This window comes from Haliaeetus leucocephalus, unplaced genomic scaffold (genome assembly GCF_000737465.1).
Source record: "Haliaeetus leucocephalus isolate CR32 unplaced genomic scaffold, Haliaeetus_leucocephalus-4.0 Scaffold506, whole genome shotgun sequence".
Classification (NCBI taxonomy): domain Eukaryota; kingdom Metazoa; phylum Chordata; class Aves; order Accipitriformes; family Accipitridae; genus Haliaeetus; species Haliaeetus leucocephalus.
Genome location: NW_010972942.1, coordinates 5,829,027 through 5,853,039, shown reverse-complemented (window position 1 = coordinate 5,853,039; position 24,013 = coordinate 5,829,027). Strand labels below are relative to the sequence as shown.

Genomic DNA, 24,013 nt, shown 5'->3' with positions numbered 1-24,013 from the left:
CCTCTGTACAAACTGTCACAGTTGATTTTCATGAATGCAGAAATTCCAGTGAATTTTTTCCTTTGCTTAAACATAGTCCTCTTAGCTGTTCCAGTTGTTCCAGTGGTTCTGTATACTACCACAAAAGAGTCTCACTGTAGAGAGAGCAAATTACCATCATTAAATTTTCATCTGCATATGAAAGCGTGGAAGGAGAGAGAGAGATTGGGGAATATATTGTACATTGCAATATTCTAACTTTTTGTCTTCTTTAGCTTCAGGAATGGAGCCGTCTTTCTGAAGAGGATTCTGCCCAAATATTTGTAGTCTCCAAGCTCATTCTCCTAAAGACTCTGGTGTTACAACTGCGTCTTTTTCAGAATGGCTGAGAAAGCTCCACCAGGAATCAACAAAAAGTCTTCAAGGTCCACCCTTTCTCTGCCTCCAGAACCAGTGGAGATCATTAGGAGCAAAGCCTGCTCGCGGAGAGTTAAAATAAATGTTGGTGGGCTCAACCATGAAGTGCTGTGGAGGACTTTGGACAGACTTCCAAGGACACGATTAGGAAAGCTCAGAGACTGCAATACTCATGAATCTCTGCTAGAAGTATGTGATGACTATAATCTAAATGAAAATGAATATTTTTTTGATCGACACCCAGGGGCTTTCACTTCCATTTTGAATTTCTACAGGACAGGGAAACTACATATGATGGAAGAAATGTGTGCTCTTTCTTTTGGCCAGGAGCTTGATTACTGGGGGATTGATGAGATATATTTAGAATCTTGCTGCCAGGCAAGGTATCATCAAAAGAAAGAGCAGATGAATGAGGAGCTGAGGAGAGAGGCAGAGACAATGCGAGAGAGAGAAGGGGAAGAGTTTGATAATACCTGCTGCCCAGAGAAAAGGAAGAAGCTCTGGGACTTGCTGGAGAAACCCAACTCATCCGTGGCAGCAAAGGTAAGGTAAACAGTAGGCTTAACGCAAAGACAGTAGAAAACGTTTTCATAAGCCATGTATCTGACATGCAGGAATCAACAACTTTCACTAAAATATTTAGAGAAAAGAAGAATCTAAAAATCTACATATCATGAAGTGAGTATACCCAAATATGTCCTAAAACCCACTGAAATCAGCAGAAGGAATCCTGTTGACTTCAGTTGATTTTAGGCAACTGCTGCACTTTACTGTTGTTGAATATAATCAGAAACATCTGTGCATTTGTTAATGGACTTCATATTAAATGCTTCGATGAAAATACAGCCAGAGAGCACTACCTACTTTTCTGTTAGAAAAGCATTTGGTTATGAGAAACATACATTTCAGTATTGCTACTTGTCCTATTACAGGCATTGCATAAGTGTGGTATCAGTGTCTCTTGAGGTGTGCTGGACAGGTTATCAAAGAATAGTGTCAACAGCCGCTGTTTGGCATGGTTTTACATTGAGCAAGGATTGCAGTATGTCTTCTCTTATCCTACATTTTTGTGATCAACAGTTAGAGTGTTCTGTAGAAAGTATTAAAATATATATATATGTCTGTATGTATGCATATATATGTATATAAACAAGTATAGACATATAAAAACACACACATACATACACATATATATCTATATGTAAAATTTGTATATATTCAGGCAGAAATGCGGGAACATTCAGATGAAGCCTTGTTCCAGTACCGCTGTCTTCAAACAGGCAAGCTGGCAAAAGTCTCACTGATGCAGTGGAAAACTTTTCCCTTGTTAGGGAAGCGGGACTGCACACACAGGTGTTGGTACTGCTATTTAAAAGGAAGATTTTCTTGCTTCTTGAGGAACGTCATTGTTCTATTTGTGATGTGAGGTACTATTTAATGTGAGGTAAATTGTGGAAGCTTGTTTCCAGTTTGAACCTCTCTGAGCAAAAATGTTCAGTGTTCAGATGTTCATGTCAAGCTTAACTGTGGCTTTATTTTCTTCTGTTGTTGATTTGTTATTGGATGCAACGCTATTGGACTTAGGTAAGTATTAAAATATGATGGTGGAATGGACAAAAACCAGAATCCTGGCAAAGATTTTTCTTGCGATAGCAACTTCTTACTGTTGCAGTGCAATACACAATTTTTTTTTAGTTTAGTTTTCTCTTGTGGGCTGCCTAACTATTTAAGCAAGGACTCACTTTTGTAAAAAAAAATATTTATTGTGCCAGAATATAATGTTCATAGCTGGAATAAAAGCTTATAGGAGAAAAAAGAAAGTATTCAGAATATTTTAGAAAACAATATGAATACATTTTCTGCTTCTGAGATACATATTCTAGGCCATATGTTCCTCTCCAGGAGAAAGAGCAGAGGGGAAGCAGATGGGCGTAAGTTGTGCCAAAAAGGGTTCAGGGAGGCTGTGTTACACACTGCGATCCCCTGGTACAAGCTAGCATCCATCAGTGCCCCCAGCACTTTTGTGACACAGCTGCTACACAGCCTGCAGGAGTCAGGGACCAGCTTCTCAGTCCTCCACGGCTTGAAACATCACTGATGTGGTCTGTAACAGACCTCTCCTCCTCCCGGACCCAGGCGGGAGGAGCAACCCGTGGAGCCACGTGGCTGGGACACGCTGTGGCCAAGCCGGGAGCTCGCTCGGCCATAGGCGCTGCCTCGGCTACATCTCACACCATACCCATCAGGCAGAGGTGAGGGGAGAGAAGACCCAAGTGTTTGTTTGTGGAATCTTTTTTTTTTTTTTTTTTTTTTTAAAATGGAAAAGAAGGCAATTGCCTATAGGGCTTGAGACACATCCTAAGACTAGGTAGGAGTCAACACATTAAGATGGACCAGATGAATAGGGTGAAACTAAAATACTGATTCTTAGGTTCTTTGCCTGTGACTCACATTCATTCTTTTGCTTGGGGGATAAATGCAGAAATACAGGACGGTTAAACTTGCATGAATGCTTGCCATTGACCGAACTCTTCTCAAGACTTAACAGTGCCCTGTCATGGATTTGCTTGAAAGGAGTTATGCCAACTCTGAGCTTTTAAGAAAATCCCCCTTTGGCCATTGAGGCTGGATTTCTCCTCAGGTTTCTCAAATGAAAGCGGCCATTTCTTTCATTTCCCAAGATGTCTAAATATTTATTTTTTACCTTTTTATTTCCCTTTTTCCTCATCTCCTGGTTTGATTGATTGGTTATAGTTCTATGCTTTCTTGCTACAGGGAGTTTCACATTGCGCTTATATACATGTTGCAGTGGTTTTCATTATTTCAATTGCCTTCTGTCTAATTCCATTTGATGTGGTTTCTGTGATTCTAGCAACTGGAAGTCATCGTGTTACATGCACTCAGTTTCTCTTTGTAGCAACCCTCAGTCTGTAAATACATATATGAGCCAAAACTATAGTCAGATACACCTATGGCATCTCAAAGACGGCTGTGGAAACTTGACTGAATGACATAAAGGAGAGCAAAAACTGTTGCAGCACATTGAGACTTGGGGAACATAAGCAAAGAAGCAGAGTTGCATGTAAAACAAGGTATGCTGGAATCAGGTGGATGTACTTCCAAACAGTCTGGAGTCATCACAGGCTGCGTTAGGCTCTGTGGCAAGGTTTTATCTGAAGTGTTTGGGTAACATCACTTTCGTATTTCTCATTTTTTGTTCGGTTATGTAGTAAGGTGCTAGTTTGTCCTGAAACAAGAGGCAGAACCATCTTCTTTCATCTGTAGCAGCAGAAAGGATGGTGGGATTTTGAGAGTGGGAAGTTGGGAACCAAATGAGGAAATATTACCGTGAAGCCTCGAATTCAAATATTTGCTCCCTTTTGAACTTCTATAGAAAGAGATGAAACCATGCTAATGTGCATAGCTGTCCTACAGATGCCTCTCAATCGTTCAGATCATGCATAGCACCCAAGCAGTTGACAGGAACAACTTGCTTTTTAATCCCTTTCACGTAAAAGATTAGGAATGAGAGATAAACACTCAGGTGTGGTTTTGGTATGTGGCTGTGTCTTGCCACTTCTTGATTCTGCTAAGATCCCTTCTAGGTCTGATCCAAAGCTTACTGAATTAAGGGGCAGTCCTGCTTTGGATTAGGCATCTCAGGAAAAATACTGCTCCCTTTGAGGTCAATGAAGGTTTGCCATTGAATTCACTTACAGCAAGGTGAGACACAACAAAGTGACAGCATATGAGCAGCAGGTATTTTACAGGTTCTGTGACAATAAATAGGAGAGAGCAAGAAGGATGTGGGGCAAGAAATGAAAACTATGGTTAGCTAGTAAGAAAGGAATATTGTAGGTCAAGTACTGTTGCACAATACAGGCACACTTTACTATGTGAGGTTTTTTTAATTTTAGTAAATGCAGGTGTGCTCCTCATCTCAGTCACCAATGAATATACTCTAGGCACAGCAGTTCTTGCTTAGTCCTCACCCCAGCAAAGCTCTCTGTGAATTCAGTAGAGGTCTTAATGAAGGAATACAGGATTTGCCTAGATTTTCCCGTGTTCTCATTCATAAACTTTTTAAGTAGCATTAAGACAAAGATGTCCAGAAGTTTGGCCATTTCAGACATGCACAGTGACATGACATGAGAAGCAGTGCTGGGATTTATGAAGAATGTGAATTTTGTGTATTCTACATCTCAGAGAATTCCCAAAGCCTGGTCCCCAAGCCACAGAGTTTTGCGAGAGTCTGGCATTCTTTGATTCAGAGTAACGTCTGAGTTTTTAGACTAGGCATTTATTTATACTTATTGTGTAACCAGTATTTTGTGAAAACTCCATTTGAAAAAAGTTGTTTTACTAATGCATAGTGAAGCAAAACCAAAACAAAAACTTATTACTAAACTTTATGGCAGAGAGGTCTGAAGCAGAATAGACCTTCTCCAGAGTGGGGTCATGGTACATCTGTTTCTCTCCAGAAAAGTCTTCTCTTTCACCTTAGAGTTTTTCACCAGAAAGTAAAAAACACTCATCAGTGGTCTTCCAGTTACAGTTGCTGGACCTATAACAGCCTCCTTAGAGCAGTAGCAGCTCTGACCAACCTATCAGTGGTATGAAAGTCCTCAACAGATACCAGAACGAGCATTGATTTCAGTGGATGTGAATTGACTGCAGCTGGATTGCATAAGTACTTACAGTTCAGCACCTTGCTGAACTGGGATATTAAGGATGAACCTAGCTGAGCTGATGCCTTTTTAACTACATCTATGTTCTATTGTTCTGTGCAGTGCACTTAAAATCAGAGGAGCCTTACTTTGGAACAACTGTGAATCAAGTGAACCCATAAATTTAATGTTTCTTTCAAAGTGTTAATGCACGAGCTCTTCCTTTCATTCTTGTTTATAGAATTCAAGAGCCTGGTTCTTTTCTCACACTTGTTTTAGATTGATGAAACTCATTTGGACTAAATCCTAAATAAATATGGAATGTGTCTAGTGCAGATGATCTACTATAGAGTGAATGAGGTCAGAAATAAGTGGAATACCTAGGAGAAATGGAAAGCCTATGTCTGCCTAAAGATATCTGACATTGACTCAATCACCTTTTATCTACAAGAGTGTAAGTGCCTTACAGCAATATTATCAATAAATATCACTTAGATTTTCCATTTGGTATTTTATATCACAGGTTGGCCCTTTGGATGCAACTGGAGAGTAATTGCTTGGGATTGATTCTACAGGTCTTTCTTGTCCAAGTCATTCTTTCTCACATGAATATTTCCTTAAAGCTCAGTGTGACTATTAATTGATCAAGTATAAAAGGTAGTATAAATAATTTAAGTCACTGGTCAGTCACACTCTGTCCTTGATTTTTTGCATAACCCCTGTTGATGTACGTATGCAAGAGGATAAAATATTGGCTTTTCTGGCTCTGCAGCATGGAGTTTACCTTCTTTAAAGTTATGTGAAACCTGATGGGGTTGGAAGTGTTCTCTGTTAATTCTATTTGTTTCACTGCATGGCTCATTTGTCCTTATTTTATTTTGTTGATTTCTTTTTTCTCGGGGTTTGTTTTCTGAGGGTTTTTTTTTGCTTTGCATTACTGACTGTAGCATGAGTATTCCTCCTTTGTGAAAAGCACGCTTATTTATCAGCTAACTAGTGGATTGTGGATTACAGAAGGTATAATTATCCCAAGCCTGACTGGAAATCGTGAGGAGTTTGTGTGCTGCATTCAGTAACTAATCCCCTAGGTGAAAAAATTCCTTTGAAAAAAAAAAGAAGCATGAAAGAGGAGATTCAGGCCACTGATACTTATTTAGCTACCAGGTGCATTATGCCTAGGCTTGCGACAATGACTTGCCAAGAAAGGACACACCTATTATATGTTAGGGGCCTGATTTTTATTTTCCGTAGGTCTGTTTTATATATAATTCACACTGACTCTCATACCTATTTAGACTTTGTAGAGCAGCTTAAGTCTTGGGGTAAATGCAAATTAGTAGAGTCATTATGCATGACTTCAGAACAGAGCTGAGTGTCATATAAGACATTTCAGTATTCCTTTGCAAGTCCTTATAAATTATCTCCTAGATTGTCACACAGTGTTCATTCAGGGGTGAACACTAATTAATGGTATACCACTGGTTCTTTTGGGGTTGAACGTCACATCATATATGCTCAGAGGACTTTAGGAAACTTTTAACTGCTTGGTTGTATTGCGAAGAAGAGCTATCACACATAGAAAAGTGTGTGCCAACAGCTGACTGCACTAAGAATATTGAAGCATTCAAGTGAAAGAAATACTTTTTGTTAGGTTTACATCCTTTGTTATGTTATATGAACAAAACACTTTTCTTGCTTATGTCCTCTTCTCAGTTTAGGTTTACATGTTCTGTGTCATCCTGAGTTTGTAAACATTTCTCCCTACAAAAGCTTATATTCTATGTGCTTTCCCATCTAACTATAGACCAAGGATGAAGCTGACAGAGAATTAAGGCCGTCTCTTTTTTAAAGTGTGAGGAATGGCGAGGAATGGCTTTTGTACTATTTTAATTCCCACAAGTTTTTGTATTGTATATAGTATACCTCAGAGTGTGATAACATTCATTGAAGATAAGTAGTATTTTCTACATGATGTGTGGGTTGAACTGTTTGACCTCTGGTTGCAACTTATTTTGGGGGGGAATCCTGTTATAAGCCTTTATTTGAATGTACTACCAGGGATGTTATAGTTTGCATTGTCACTCCCAATACTTTAAAGAAAGACATTTGTCTGCTGAAACTTAAGTTATGGTGAAGCACAGAGGATGGTCACTGGTAATAAATATGTATCTTCATCTCACCATCGTTTCTGACCAGGACACTTATTACCTCTCTTTGCTTTTAAGGTGAAGTTATTTTTTGTGCCAAATAATAAAGTCTGTCAATGTGACTGTAAGACAAAGAGATTATATTTGATCCTAGTCATTTATATTTAATAACTAAAGTGTTTTAATGTCTTGAATGATAAGTGAATATATTGTTTTTCGATAGATATTATATCAAGGAACACAGTAGACTGACAGTAGTTAATTGATTTTGTTTTAAGAGCTTGTATATGCTCACTGCTGAGTTGGTCATTAAAAGATTATTTACCTTCTTTATACTTCTTATATGAAGTATCATGTAACCCATGATTCAGCACTTTTGGTCAGCCTAAGTATCATGGGAATAGAGCTACCATCTGATCTGTCTTGCTCCAGAGGTGTTTAATACCTCAGTTACATACGGGTTCCCTCCAGCCCTGAGATCTTACCTGTGGTGTGCTGAAAGGTCTTGCTGTAAACTTATTAAAAGAACTTACTAAAAACTACTATTGGAATAATATGAGTAAAATGTCCTTTGAACTGACCTGTTTATTATTGACACTTATTTCTCAGTAAATCAGATGCTGAAATTTTGGAAGCAGTGCTAGGGGCAAAGATGCAGTGACTCATATTCAGACAATCACCGGCTTCAAGCACTGGCACCAGGGAATATCCCTGTTCATTGTATGAACAGAGGGAAGGGATCTTTCCTTCCTGGAGCTGTGAGGAGGGGCTTCACTGACTCTGGTTTTATGGATACATTAAGGAAAATTAAAGAGGACTCATGGTGAGTCTCGTTAAAGGGGGAAAGAACGTGAGAATAATTATTTTAAAAATTGGGGAAATCCATTCTCCATATTTGGAATAAGATCTAATTGGTAACGTTTTGCAAAACAAAGTTTTAAAGTAATGGCTAGAGTGTGCCTGCACTTGTGACACTGTTCACAGCATCACAGAGTAGCTCTTGCACAGAGAAACATGCTAGGATTTAGAATATACGCGATTACAGTGAATTAGCAGCAGGTACAATCTGCATGAGAATAGCTATCCTTTGCCATAATGGATAGAGAGCATTATTCCAATTTATCCCAGCCCCATGTGTCCTTCTTAAGTTAGGAGAGCAACTTAACTCTACGATGACTGCTTTTTTTACCACTGCTCATATCCTTTTTTATATAGCTGTTACCATAAATTGAGTATAGACCAGCATCAATTGTGTATACCTTTTAAAATATGTACTGCAGTATTTCTGGTTAGGATGGTAATGTTTTGTGCATTACAGCATGCCCCTCAGTAACATCAGAGGCATCTCACAAGCTGGATTTTCAGCTGTGACATGTCACTTAAGCTGTGTCATGCCTGAGTGGACAAACCAGGGTGTTGTGCCTTTCCCTTCACCCAGAGGCAGATCGTATGTCCTAAAAATGTTGCATTTCCGTTCCATGTTTTCATAAGCAGCTGCCAGTGCATTGTCTTCTCTCATGTAAGATATTTGGAAACAATCAGATGTCAGGGAGATACACTAATAAATTAAATGATGTGAAGGTGATGTTATTTGAAGGATTATTCAGACCAAATCTGTTGGAAGCAAAGGGCTGCACTTACTGTCTGGATGAACAGGCTCCGTCGTGCTTTTGTAAAGCTGAGAGCAAAACAAATCTATATGATAACCTGCAAACTGTCCTTTCTGTTTGAGTTTCTGATTTTGTTGCAAGATGTGGAAGAGCAAAAAACTGCTCCGAAGTGACCAGGAAGCCAAAGAGATTTCTGCACGTTACTTATTTCAGAAAAAAACCATGGTATTTATCATGACATACAGCAGACTAGTGAGTTTTCTATTTGATGAAGATATGTGAATATTTGACGCGTAGCACTGAAGCCCAGGTCCTTTGAGGGAATATTGAAGACAAGCATGTGACACTGGCACAGCTGTTTCAAAGTGACTTTGAGATCAAAAAAGTATCCCAGTAGAGTCTTTTTATGAAGCCACCACAGTCTGGTCTTTACGTGCCTTGGTAACTCTCTCTTTGGGGAGGCATGCAACAAGGCCAGGTTTTCAGGTGAGTTAAGTAAGTATATTTCCATTTAAGTGTATTTGATTTGCACTGGTTGGGACCCAGACAACAGCCCTATATTTGAAGTTGTTTGGTTAAGTGTACAGTATCCTTTCCACATGAATGTTATGGCATTATGAGTGAGCGAATACCTGTACTCCACATACCATACCGGAGACAGTTCTAGTATTTTTGAGCAACAATGGAAAGGGGCAAGTTGTCTTTGAAAAGGACACTTAAGCACTGTAACCATTAAGTCTACATAGTAACAAACTAGCCCTTATTTCCGAAAAGTGTGTTTGGGGTTGTTAGAGCTTTTAGTCATGCATATCCTATGTGTAAGTACATAGAAAACTGACAGCTGAGCCTTTTTTTGTTAAACTCACAATATTGCACAACGAGAAGATGTGTGAGATAGTGGAAGCAATCAGAGCAGTGGTTTTCTCTCAGTACTTAAGCACCTACAAACTGCCTCAATCATATTTGCTGAATTTTCAAGTCATCTTGCAGCTACTTGTTATAAATATTCATACAGGATTCTTCTAAAATGGAAGGAAAGGCAGGACCCAGAACACAGGATGCAAACCTGAAGTCTGAGGAAATTTTTATCTGAATGGCAAGGTGAACTCCAGGTCGGGCGACTCTTAGCTGATCTGTGAGGCTCAGCTTCATTCCTCACTGAGAACCTTTTATGTCTGCTGCTTGTGGGAAATGGTGTTGTGTTCCCCTAAGCGCCTGCCTAAAAACTGGCACTTCACTGGACTAATAAAAAAGCCTTCTAGGATTATCTAAGCTTTTCTGTTCTAGCCTCTAAAAGGCAAGTTAAATAAAAGTCCAACAGGAGCAAAGTTCTTCACAAAACAGCCCTGAAAGGGAGACCTTTTTTTTTCCAGAGCAGTAATGAGCTTCACTGCAGGACACCGGACTGGGGCACATTTGTTAGCCAGGGTTCGGTGTCTTCACTCATCTTTCATTGGGTCCCTCCTGATGCAACCGCAAGGGTTAGACATTGCTTTTAATAGCTCAGGTATGGCACATGCCAGAGCTGTCCCAAGGACAGCCAAGTCGCAGTGACAGTTTCGGGTGTCACTGGCCACTTGCAGAATGCCCCATTGGAAGGGGTGGCTGCTGGCATGCTTTGGGACAGTCCAGCTTGCCTTGATTTAATATATTGTTAGAGGTGGTATTTTTGGTGAACTCCTGAGATGGTCTCATTTTTTGTACTTCTTCAGTCAATCAGGTTTCTGTGACAGACAACAAGAGCATCAAGTTTTGTTTACAAACTCATATTCACACAGTTTCTTTCCCAAGCACTGTAATCTCCTTTTGAATTGATTACTGAAGGCTCCTCAGGTGATCTGTCTGTTCTGCTTTACTGAAGCGTCTACCATTGTGTTTGGCTTGCTTTGGGGAAGGTTTTTCTGGAGAACAGTGGATATTGCTAAATTAAAGTAGTTAAGGTAGTTCTTTTGCAGACTGCAAGAGATCATCTAAAAGTGTTACAGGCTTGTTCTGAGAAGAACTGGGAACTCATTTCCATTTCTATTATTTTCACAAAGCCTTTATATTTTCGTATATTATCTTTTTAAAATTTTGATGTAAATGCTTTTGTGGAGTTAAATGCCATTTGAAAAAACTGTTCCAGAAGTATCTTGGTCTGTGGTCTATGTGTGTATGCATGTAAATACATTTTGTGAGATGATAGCACATAAAAACTTGGCTAGTGGCCCTGAATTGTCAAAACACTGACATTGACTTCAGAGTGCTTTAGACCATTCCTACCAGCATTTAGCACAGAAAGGAAAAATTGAAGCAGGAGGGACAAACAACTTAGACATAATTTAGAGCTGAGGCTGTAAGTTTGGGATGTATCTGATCAGAAGTCTGTTCTGTACTTAGCAGCCCTTCAGGCCAGCATGGTACAGTTTAGTCTCTTTACTGGCGATACGTAAGGTAATTGCAGGAATGGTGAGCTCTTGCAATACAGTGGCAGGAATTATAACTAGCCACTTCTGCATCTCCAACTCAGATGGCTGGAAGCCCACTTAAAGCTCTGGGGATGGGTAAGCCATGCTCATGAATCCAAAATGAGGACCAAAAGCCTGGAGTCATTTTGAGATGCTTCTACTGTTTTCCCCCGTGTCCTGGCAGAACACTTAATCACCCCTCAGACTGAGTACAGGTGGCTTCTCATGCCATTCCTTTGGCCCGTGACCTGCATATGGTCAGCATTTTTTTTTTTTCATCTTATGATTCAAGATTTTCTATGTCGTTTTACAGTCTGTTACCTAACTGCAAGTCTGCACAGTGCAATTTGCTGCATTTGACAGTGTTTAGCTGAGTGAGGTCAGGAGAGTGGCACCAGGTCCATGAGAGAGCTGGTTCCTCAGGAGGTAAGCCATGAGATTGAAGGTCCTGTGGATCACCTTGATGAGCAACTTGTGTGTTGGGAAAAAAAGAATGCTTCTTCAGACAGGATTAGAAATCTAGATTGGTGTTCTGTTACTTTAATAAATGATATGTGAAGGCTTGAAGTTGAAGACAGAAGGATGGTGTGGTTTCATGCTAGGGTGAAGTTCATTATAAAAGGAATTATAATCTGAGAAAACTCCCAGTTATTTTTTACAAGAAATAGAATAAGAAATCCCTACACTTCTACTGTTCATTCTGTCAAAGGTCAATAAATGATATGGGAAAAAAAGCTGAACAGAGCTGACCAATTATTTTAGAAGGATACAAGCTAAATCCTTTGAATGGAATGCTAAGTAACAGAGTTTCTCTGGGTCTTTAAAATGTTTTTTAAGTAGACTTCAAAGCAGTAAAACAAAGGGAAAAAAAACCTTTGTAAGTTGATTTATAAGGCCACTAGAGTGGCCTGTTAGGAAATTGCAGAGAGAGTGATGTAAATGCTTGCCCTTTCTCTTCACGTGTCAGTTAACAGGCATAGTGGTTAGGGGATGGATTAGATGCAGTTATTGGTGAAAAAGTCCCCTGTCCCCTTGGCTGAATATTAGGACATCCTAGTGAGCACTCAGAAATGAAACATTTTCACTAGAAATATTTTCACTCCACCAACTCTGGTAGTGGATGTGTGTCCTAGTCCCATTTTAGCCCTATGCACTGAGTTTCTTGCTTCTCTTCAGGACTGTATTCTCGTAAGAGAAGGTGGGTGCGCCATGAAAAATTAACTGAGGAATCTCACCCAGAGAGGAAAATGAAGATATGAAGATGTAAAGTTCTGAAAAAACAGTAGCTGAGAAAAGGAAGGAAGGAAGGAAGGAAGAAAAAGAAAGAAAGAAAGAAAGAAAGAAGATACTTTTAATAGAAAACAACTTGTTTAGCTGTAAAAATATCCCTAGCAAATTTCAACCAGCCTGAAGTCTGCTCCAATTGTCAAATCATTCACATTTGTTATGATTCTGTTTGGCCATTTTTAAGTGAGAAAATTCAGCCCAGTATCACAGGTGTACAGATAGGAGCAATTTCTTCATTGCTCATTGCATTTAGTTTCTTATGGTAAATACTGTATTTTATAAATACTTTTGCTAGCCAACATTTGAACCTCAGGTCAATCCTTATACGTGCATCGGTGAACCTGATACTAGTTTATTGTAATCTGAATTTTAGGTTGATATATTCTGCTGCCCGATGGTGAAGTTGGTGTGGACGGATTTCATTCTAAGCTGCATATGGAAAATTAACCCCAAATGCTGTAGCTGCTGCAATAACAGTGAAATGGTGAATAATTCGTCTTAGCTTGTCAGTAGCTTCTTCAGTCTGTTGAATTCAGGAAGAATCAATGAGGTTTGTTACATACTTGTATGTGTAGTTTTGAGTGAAATAAGTACATTGAAGAGAGAGTTTTTTAACTAGAGTAGCTAACAGAGATGAGAGATCTTGGGCTGAAGGATAATCTGCTTGATGAGTGTATTATAGAGAGAATAGATGAGGTTAGACGTGCTCTTTAGGAAGTATTCTTAGTACTTGTTAACACCAGCAGCGATGGAATGGCGGGACAAGTCTTACTACAATGTTGTGTCACTGCTGTTAGTAATGCCTGTATGGAGAATAAGCTCTTCTGAAATAACTTCTCTTTTCTTTCCTGAAAGCAAATGAATTTCCTTTGAAGAGAGCTCGTCTGTCTGACTCACAGGTGTCCCTCCCTCTCAGACTGATTTCTGTCATCTTTTGGAAGTAAGTTTTTTAGTTTAGGGAGGTATGAAATTGAAAGCATAAGTCTAATCTTGGAAATATCCATTGTCCTGATAATGGATCCCTGATAATGTGTCTGGTAGTTTCAGCAACACCGCATTCACATTAATGTCATTTCAGCATTTGTAACTCCAGCATCATCTGTTTCCTCCCTAATTTGATTTAAAAACAAACCCCAACCCTTACCTAAGCCCGTGTTCCTGAGAAGGAGGCTGAGTGTGACAGAGAAGTGGTTAACAGAGCACAGTTGTTAGCAGGGTTTTATTGCTGCCAATCTTTCATTGAGGCGTCCTCCCCCAGGGCTTCTCTGGAAAGGCACGGTGCAGCTGCAAAGGGCACTGTGCAGGCACACATGTCTTTGGCTTGTGAAGTCAAGCTGAAAGTCGGCGTGCAAGCTGCAGGAGAGCCCACGTCAGTCACTGCGAACAGGAGGCACAACTTCAAATCTGTTTGATGCCTTTGCCCCCTCACTCTGTACGAGGGAAGATGGGAAGAAAACCTTCAAAAGCTCTGAACCTTTCCCCATATTCCAGTTACATGAAAGGGAGTGTTATCCCTCTGGAGCTAGGCTGAGCTCAAGAGTGGTCCTGTCAGGAGGAGCAATATTTCACAGGCATATGCAAACCAGGGGATCCCTGTGGCAGATCAGTTTGCCTGCAGGAGTACACACGGTAGTTGTTCCTCATTCTAACTGGGTGACGATGAATGGAAGAAGCAGTTCTTTCCCGCACTTCCTCCACTGCTCTGTCATAGGCAGATAGCACTTACGGGCACAAAAACGACACCGAACCTGCACAGAGGCTTACGTGAGTAAAACTCGAAAGAGTAATGGAGGCTTTTAACTGGATTTCCACTTTTCATTTCCCGTGCCTGTATAAACACAATTTTCTTTTCCCTATTATACATGCATGAAGGAGTCAACTAGAAAGGAGCCAAGGAAAAACCCATAGTGCTATCTTTCTGTTTTCTTAAGGTCTGTCTAGAAGAATCTCACAATATTTTTACTACTTTTGCTAAAATGTTTATTTTTTAATATTACTGTAACTGTTGTTTTAAAACTTCTCTAAAGTGAAACCTCCCCTCCAGAGGGCTGTTCACCTAAGTCTCCTGAGGTGTTTATAGCAGAAAGGCAAACACCCATTGACTCTGGTGTGCACCGCTGTAACATTGATCTAGCATGTGAGGAAAAAAGAAGATACATTTTTCAGTGGATGAAAAACCCTGATAAATTTATACCATGATGTCAAATACTTTGGCATTCATTGTTTGGTGAGTTGTCACAGATAAGGTAGATTTCCTAGGCTTAAGGGTGCTATTTTGAAGCACAGTTGCTGTTGAAGGAGATTTACAGTACTCTAAAAAAATGGGAGTGAGATAATAGATCAAAATGAAGACATAAACCACGGAGCCAGGTTGCGTCTAAACGGCAAAAGCAGTCTTTTCTTCCCCTTCCATGCGAAATCTGTAGTCGCAGTTGTGGCAGTGCATGCTGTTTGTTTTGCACAGTAGTATATATCACCAGCATAGTCCTTTGACCATAGAAAACCCTCCGGGCTGACAGGCTTGGTGATGTTGAGAGCTCGGCCTCTGCACAGCAGCTGGTGTTGCATGGAGCCTCGCCACAGAAAGGCACGGGGCAAGCTGAGGTCCTGCGCATGAGGGCTTGCTTCGGGGGCAGCTGAGCTGCAGCCTGTTTTGGAGACAGGCTGCCCTGGGGACAGAGCAGGGTGTTGGTGCTCTGGCTGGCTTGTCATGTGTCAAAGGAAGGAAACCTGTATCAGCAGCAAGGTGCGTGTTGGTTGGAATAACATATGCAATTTAGATAACTGTGTTTGCAACCTGTGGAAGTAACCTAATATTTGAGCTGTAGAGCTGACATTATTTCATATGGTAAGGGTTCAGGAAAAATGGAATAGGCAGTCTAAGTCACCAGATAATTTCCCTAAGGCTAGAAGAGATCAGCGGAAAAGAAGACCGAGGACAAGGTAGGGAGTGAGAGAAAAATAGTCACCAACTATCTCAATGTCCTGAAGACCTAGTCCATATTAGGGTTTTGGCACCTAAAAACCATGGCAATATTACTCAAGTCTTCCTAAAAACCGTTAGCTTGATATCTCATGTAACTTTTTGTCTCTATTGTCAGACCTTTTGGTCAAAAAGAGAAGGTAGTGGCCATATGATTTCATACGAAGGTTGTCCAGTTTGCCATGTCTTAATTCATAGCACAGAACTTCAGCATAGTGACAGCCATCTACTGAAAGAGGAGGTCTGACGACTAACCTACTTGTGAGTGAGATTATTCCTTCTGTAAAAGCAAAGCAGCGTTTTCTCCAACTGTGTAGGACAGAATTTTAAACTAAGCAGGGGACAGCTGTTCCCTCATGTTTACTGACAGCTCGTGCGTATGTGTTAGGCATGTGCAAATAAAAGTTACTGTGCAAAGTGAGGTGCTTTGCAGCTGTGCTGGGTCACATAAGCATCTCACCACACCAGCCCAAAATCAAGGTACCCCAGAGAGGGGTATACGTTGTGCTTGAGAAAAAATTGATATGATATTGTCAGCTTTTTTGTTGTGTAAATCACTCCTAGTAAAGATTTAGTGTTACAAGCTCACCTCTGGGGTGAAAACACATCTATTAAAGAAAGCAAGAACATTTGATAGTATTTGGGGAGTAAAGTTAATGAGCCTTGCTTACAAATTAAATGCAGACAAGTAGATGTATGTTGTCATCTGTCCCTAATGTCATTGTTTCAATACTGAGTGCCTTGTAATATCGAGTGATTTGAGATTTACAGTTGTTTGACAGAGCAGAGAAGCCCTGTTGTACAAATGTGGACCTCAGGTATACTGCAGCTACTTTAAGGTCACACAGAAAGTCCATGGCAAAGCAGGAAGCTGGATCCAAATCTTTCATGTCCTACACAGACCCCTACATCTGGACCAACTTTTCTTTCTGTGGAAATCTGGTCTTAACATATTTTAGACTTAAGGCAGGCAGAGTTTATCCTCCCTTACCATTACTAATCAAATAATGTTCTCATTTAATAATGCTGGCAGAGATTTTCAAGCTTACAAGCCTAAGGGAGTCAGATGTCTTGTTTCTATTCCTTTTAATGGGAAATAAGCTATTTTAGCCAATATATTGTGGGTGTATCTGTGTAATGGTGTACATGTCGGTTGATCCCAGAGTCTTTTGACATGTTTAGTCCAGTGCTATTGTTTAAAAGAAAATTTATAGATTACACTATACTTATGGAATTTAACTGCTACTTATCATAGTAACCATTTGCCTTTGATCAGATTTCTACGGTGTAGCTTGAAAACTGAATTAATATTTAATTTAAAGTCAATAAAAAAGTCTTTGTGGGTGGGAAAACAAAAAGAAATGCTAAGAGCAGAGATAAAAGAGTAAGAAAGTCTTCAGATGCATCCAGATTTTGCTTTAGATATTTATCCATGGTCATTGATTCTTAATTCTGTCCTGGTCTTTTGGCTTGAAAGCTTCTTTTGTTCGGTAGGCAGATGTGAAGCATCTCTTCTGAGATGCTGCAACCTGCCTACTCTTACAGTATACTTTGGCCAAGCTGAATTTATAATCCATGCAGTCAGCTTCCTCTAGATTCTGAAATGGGTTGCAGGGCTAAAATTCCTAAACTAATTCCAGCTGGTGTACCCCAGGACTGGCAGCTGGATTGCTGCATCACCCTTTGGTGCTACCCTCATATTAATTCACCTTAGTAAGAGGCAAGGCTTATTATTGGATGGAGGGCCACGCTGACAGCCTCAGTGTTGCTGTGCATTGTGGACAGACCAGCATGCTCAGTGATACTTGATTTCAGCACGAAGTTCCATCATATCAGATCTGCATCTTCCATATTTTTTAACATGTTATAAAAGAGAAGAAACAAAGTTTACTGCTGTTGAACAAGGGATGGGCTAAGGCTATTGCATATTGAGTCAAGACAACAATTTTGACATTCAGAACAGTAAATAATTTGTCAGACCTATCCTGCAACTGCTATCTGGACGGGACATTTGTTTCCTTTACACTGTGACTCATGGTCACATTAGTCTTCATTACAGTAGTGCTGCCAGTAGAGAATCACTGTGTACACCGCACTGATCTCAGAGAGCTTGTAAGCTGAGTAGGTGATGGGCAGGAGGGAGGAAAAATACGTAGGTGTGCAAATGGAGTTGAGCAGGGACGCGGTTACAATAGTTGGTACTGGTAGAACACACCAGCTGGGCTTCTGGAGATTCAATAGCGCCTGACGCTTTCTTAGACAATTTGTATAAATCTTCCATGAATGGAGTTAACTTTCCTTAGTTTTCTCTTCACCTTGTTCCAATTTCTCGCTCTTGCGTGGCTCAGAAAAAGGCTGAGCTGGGCATTCTGAAAAACAGGATTGATGCAGTAGGTAAGCTTGGATAAAGTCTTCACCTAACACTGCACTTCTAGTCATTTCTCTCTATCAAAAACAAGTGAACTGAAGACATTATGGAAACTTTTTTTTCAAACAAAAAGTAGGGAAAATATGGCAGGTGAAGAAGGACACAAAATCAGGGTGATCATCCACTAGAGAGAAAGTAGAAAAAAGCTCTCTCCTTGATTAAAAATAGGACAAAGATGAATAAAAAAAGTGCTGGCGAAGTCCTGATTAAGCCAGATGTATAAAAACAGATGGAACAGTATATATTAAGGTGCTATGTAAATCATATAACTCTAAAAAAAGTAAGATGAATGGAGTGAAATGCCTAGTTTTATTTGAGGATATTAGCCAAATAAGTGTTTCAGAGCCTCGATGGAAGGAATCCCATCAACCTGTAATATCAAACTACAAAGTACGTATGAATGGCAGAGTAAGTCCCACCGTTGGAGGAAAGCTCCTATACATTAGGAGTGAAGAGTTGTCAGGAGGAACCCAGAATCCCAGATATAAACAGAAAGAATGAAATCCTACAGCTCTACTACCTGCTGCTTTGTCTGGGTGAGGACAGGGATTGTGAAAAGCTGAAGGAAACCAAAGAGGCTGCAAAGGCAAAACCCACATGATTAGGTGTGATATACAGAGTAGAAGTTTAGACCCCATAAATGTATGTTTCAAAATACAACCATAGAAAAGCTATTAAAAAATGAGCATATTGTTTGGAAATTTGTCAGCATTCAAAAATAAAAAATTAAAAAAGGACCCACTATGGAAATACTTAATTTCAAAATAAAATATTCCACAAAGCTGAGGAAATTTGCTGGAATCAACATTAAAGGAGCAAATATGGGAGGGAAAAAAAAAACAACCCCAAACTGGTGCAGTTATACTAGCACTTATTAAAAAAATTTAATCCTACAAACTGGCATGTTAAAACAGCTAATCAAAGAGATTTATTGCAAATAAATAAGCCTTCTGAAAGTGGAACTCATGTCTAAACAAGGAAAACAGAGAGCATAAGCACAAGCAAAGATCCCTCAAATACTGCTATAGGCAGCGAGATGGCTTTAACCTCCAGCTCTGGAAGTCCCCAGCCACTGTTACTGAGGTTGGCAGTACGTACTGAGGAAAATCTCCCCCTGAGCTCTTCCCTTTTATTACTCTTTCCCTGACACTGGGCTCTTTCAGATGTGTGATAAAGAGGTAGGCGAGCCTTTGCTCTGCCCTGGCATGGGCATTTTTGCTTGTTCTTATGAGAAAGCTCATCCTCCTTTTTCATGTACCACCGCCGCAGTGTGCTAGGAGTTTTCTGAGCAAGAGGGCATTGCTGAGCACGTTTTAGGTATTTCAAGGTCAAATGGTCCCTGAGCTGAGTTTTGTGTTTGTTTGCTTGTTTCTGCTTAACAGTGCTATTTCGGTTGCTTGAGTTTATTTAGTCAGTCTGTGTCCTTCTGCTGTTTGTACCCAAACAGTTGATCAAACAAGGTCCAACCATAGGGGCTTTTTGTCACTCTGCAGCCTGGAGGGGAAGCAGTTACCCTGCGCAGCTCGGAGGTGAAGTTAATTAGCAGAAATATAGTTCTAAAAAGACACCCAAGGAAACGTCAAGAAAAATGCACCGTCCCCCCCCAAATGACAGCAGCTCCCCTTGTTACGAGGCCAGTGACAAAGCACAGCTGGGCCCCATTTCCAGCAATGCGGAAGACAATGCTGCGCTGCTCCCTGACAGCTGGTTAGCATCTCTGCTGCATCGTTGGATCTACACAAGATACCGTTGTTTTTCTTTGGTAAAGCCAGGTTTTGATCTTTTGAGTCTGTTGTGTTTTCAGGGTTTTTTTGTGGCTTGAAAGCATTTAGCTACTAGGCTTTCTCAGGGTCATAAAATGTTTGCATTGAGAAATAAAGGAGAATGTTTTTTCTTTTAAATGCTAGTGTGAATCATTGACAAATAGCGAAGAAATGAGGCCTCATTAATCATAACAGTCCTTGTGGAAAACAAATACTGAGCAGGCGCATGTTAGGGAGTGTCTTATGTCAGGTCTGCTTTCAGGCAAGGCTGGTGTGGAAGCCCTCCTTGTCATAATGTGCAGTAGTCCTCGTTCTGTCCTGCGGATGCTGATTTCATTAGGGGTTAGCTGAAAACCAAGATTCATTTGGGAGGCAATTACCCCTTTGCTTCCATCCCTGCAGTTTCTCAGACAAATGGATAAAAATCGACAACCATGGAGAACAAGTTCAAGACTAGAGACGATATTACAGTCCAGTAATTTCCACCCTCACTCCATGTACCAGGAGGTACACCCCGCATTTTTCAAAATTATTTCATCAATAAAATTTGTATTTTTTGTACTGGATTTAGAATAGAATAAATCCTGTAAGTAGAAATATGGCAATGCTTGAAATACCATAAGTGGAGCTCGTATTTTTTGTATCTGGAGTCTTGTGTTTCAAATTTTCTTTCTTGCCACTGATCTCATAAAAATTCAATTCCAGGAGTCTAGAGATACTGAAATATGGCAGTTGTTAGAGGACTTCATTATATACTCAGCTAGTGAAGCAAAGGCAGTATGTGATTAGAAAATCTGCTAAAGAAAAATAATCTCTCAGTTGTTTGTCCTTTAAAATCAAATGTCTTCAGAGCAAATTTTAGTCCCTGTGTAGAGATATTTAGAAGGGTTAATAAGGGAATATTTATTACCTGGTAGACTTAAGTATTTTAGTGCAATGAAGTGAAACAGAAGTCAAGGTATCAATCTAAAACATAAAAGAACAGGTTTTTTTCTATATCTTACGGTATTTAAGAAATGTCACTTGACACAATATGTGGTGGTTTGGTTTCTCTAACAATAGGAAATAAGGTGATCTGTGTGAGGGAAAATGATATGGTGTCTGGCTCTTTAGTCTAACAACTTGTGCAAATAAAAGGGGAATCAAAAGAACATTTCAAGTGTCAGCAGGTCATGTGATGGGGAATAATCCCATTCACCAACATTTTACGATCTCACAATGCCTAGGGACATTTTATAAAGCCTGAAAAACCCTCAGTGAGACCTTATATATAATTTCAGGAGACAAAAAAGCTATAGAAGGCATGAGAGGTTTCCTGCAGTGGGCCCAGAAGCAGAGCAGTAACACGGTCTCAGTTCTGCAGCAGTGCTGCTGGGGTGGGTGACCTGACCAACACCCTGAGCGACATCTCACCAGTGGCCTCCAGAGCCCCGGCCCAGGAGAGAAGCCACAGCCCTGCCCTGTCACGAGCCGTGTGTTCCCATTGGGTCCAGCTTTCAAACCATGAGTTCTGTCTTTTTATGCATATGTGTATATATATGTTTGTGCTTGTACATGTGTATATGTATATATTCAGATATAATCCTTGTCAGCAGTTTCCAGCATTTATCATATGGAGAGGAAGAGAAAACATAAGCAGTTCCTTTAGAAATGTTTTTGACATAAATCCCAAGGTGTCCCACTTTGTAATATTTTTCCTTAAGTGCTTGGTAGCTGAACTGTTACTCAAGCTTTTTCAGTTGCTGCTGAAATAGCAGTCTGTGGAAGGGGTATTTCTTCTAAGGTTTGTTTTTTCACTCATAAAAAAGTGTAAAGAATGGAAGAGGAAGAGGTGAACCATCTAAACTCGCCCTGAACTGTTCTACATTAATTGAATTTTACTTAGGTGTCTAAATCCTTTAGGTACTGAGCTTTAATTCTGAGGCATTCCATGTATTTTAGAAAACGTTGGCTGAGTTGAATGACTTTGCAACATTGCTAATACAAAATCTGCAGCAGCCTAAGACTGAATTCAGCACTCCTTTATGTTGGTAGGAGTCCTGTTACTTGGAGCTGAGCTGGCTGTCCAGACGCAGTCCTGGTGCAAGAGAGCTAAGGATTCACCCCTTCTGCCTCCAGCACCCAAACCGAGGTGCCCGAGTCAGGAGTCTGGTTGTCCTCTTCTGTTTGGATGGAAGCTGCAGCTTTTCCAAAATACTGATAGGAAAGAGCTGGATTTGGCACAAAGCTTTGAGGATTCTTTGCAAACATCATCTTCAATTTGTGCTGAAATAAATGGGACTTAAATTTGTCTCAGTGGATATCCATCATCTAATGGTCTACAATGTCTTACTTAAGTGCACAGCAGCAAACAAAGTGTGTTCCACAGAAACTTAGCCAGGTATTGGAAGACAGCAAAAGAAATATTTGTGCCTTGGTTTTTTTTAAATTTTAAACTGTCCTTAGCTTCTGAAGAAAAAGTTTGCAGATAGTCACACAAAGCTCTTCCCAAGAGCTCCTTCCCAAGAGCTGCTCCACTGCATTATACCAATGAAGCAATAAATCTGGTGATATGCATACAACATACTACTTCTTAGAAACTGTCGTAGTCAGTCTCCTTGAAACCATGACAGTTAATATTAAAATTCACGATCACATTGTCTACAGGATAAATAGGCAATACCTTATTCTTTTCATCACATTATGTTACTTGTGGATTATATTTTGTACATACTGTTTGGTCTGACCTTAAGCATGTGCCTAACTGCAAGTCATCTCTTAAAACTCAGCATTTGAGTGCAATGATTGGTTTGGTGAAACAGAGATGAGATAGATACAGCACTTTTTTGTCTCATGATGCACCTTCTGTAAAGTAACAGTGGACCACCTTTTTTCTAAATCCTTGAAATCTCAGTCAGATCAGGCTCAGTTCTGTTGGTAGTTTCATATAGATGTGATAGATTTTGTAATTCACCTGCCTTTAAGATAAAAATGTTTCAAATTTCAAACAACTAAGTCAAAACATGCTGAATTATTCTAAACAGGAGAATAGTGCTGTTAAATGGTCTTCCTTATAGGCACAGAAACAGAAATAGAAAATAAGTCAAAAAGTTTTATCACACTATTGGGAAAATTAGAACAGATTCGAAGGCATTGTGACAATGTGATGATGTACATGTTACGCCTAAGGGAAAAAATGCTGAAATGCATCTTCATATATATGAATGGTCTCTGGTAAGACTGGTGACATTACAGTCTGGTCATTTTTGCAGTGCTTCATTTATATCAGGAGTGTAATATCCAAGCTTTGCATTGTGTGATTAACTTAGGAAATGAATCTGCGCTATCCAGAAGTAGCTAGTAGGGTATTTTTATGGATCAAAGCATGAATTGGCAATGGAAATGAAGAAAATACTATTTTCTTCTCATCAGTTACTACTCCAAAGTTACATCGCATATGCACCACAGAAGCAGCACACCCGCACAAAGTTGTTGCTGATTATGGCTGTTCTCAAAGCTCCTTGTCGCAGTTGATGTACCGCTTCAAATACTTCAAGAGTACAGCCAGGTCCTCCATCCCCTCAGGTGGTTGACTTTGATTCACTGACACAGAATCTGAAATTAAACTGCTATATTTAATTGATTTTTGTGGGTCAGTTTTGTTTTCTCTGAGTATTTCACTAGCAGTTGCCACATTGTTGGGAGGGGAGCAGAAGCTTTTGGCGTTGGCCATCTGTGAGTTTGCTGATAGGAATAATAAGGTAGCTCAGAGCCTGGTGAAATCGTGGTGGGATAGTCAGCAAATCACTTTTGACTGCTTCGAGCTGGAGCCAAGGTTTAATATTTACACCATATTCATCTGTGGAGAATTAATCTGGTACTCCAGAAGGGTGGAAACTGCTTAAGAATCTGTTACACTGGGTTCCAAACTGCCAATACTGTGGATGTCACGCTTCCAGGAATAAAAGCATATGTGCTCATTTTTAATTCAGAGTCTCTAAATATGTCTTCTGCTGTGAGAATAATTTGCTAGTCTGCATAAACTTTTCTATTACTGTTTCTGTTGAGCAACATAGGGACAGACAGTGTTCTATATTTTTCGCAAGTGAATCACATATTGCTATAACTTTATTTTATTAGCCATGAGATAGTTCAGATCAGATGTATTCTCATGACCTAACACGTGCTGTATATTGAACTGGCAGTATAAGCCACATGGAAGAAATGTTTCTACTCCAGATAGAAAACCTTGGTCTGCTTCTCATGTTGACATCTAACCTGAGAAAAAAAATATTGTGCTAAGGGC

The 24,013-nt window shown here is 39.9% G+C and overlaps 1 protein-coding gene across 1 annotated transcript in view; it reads left to right on the top strand.

Moving 5' to 3' along the window:
* The first annotated feature begins 360 nt into the window (after positions 1-360).
* KCNB2 (potassium voltage-gated channel, Shab-related subfamily, member 2) overlaps positions 361-24,013 on the top strand; it is a 174,950-nt gene continuing 151,297 nt past the window's right edge. The window contains exon 1 of the mRNA XM_010575886.1: positions 361-939. Within this exon, the coding sequence (XP_010574188.1) occupies positions 361-939 (579 nt within the window). The remainder of the gene's footprint in view (positions 940-24,013) is intronic.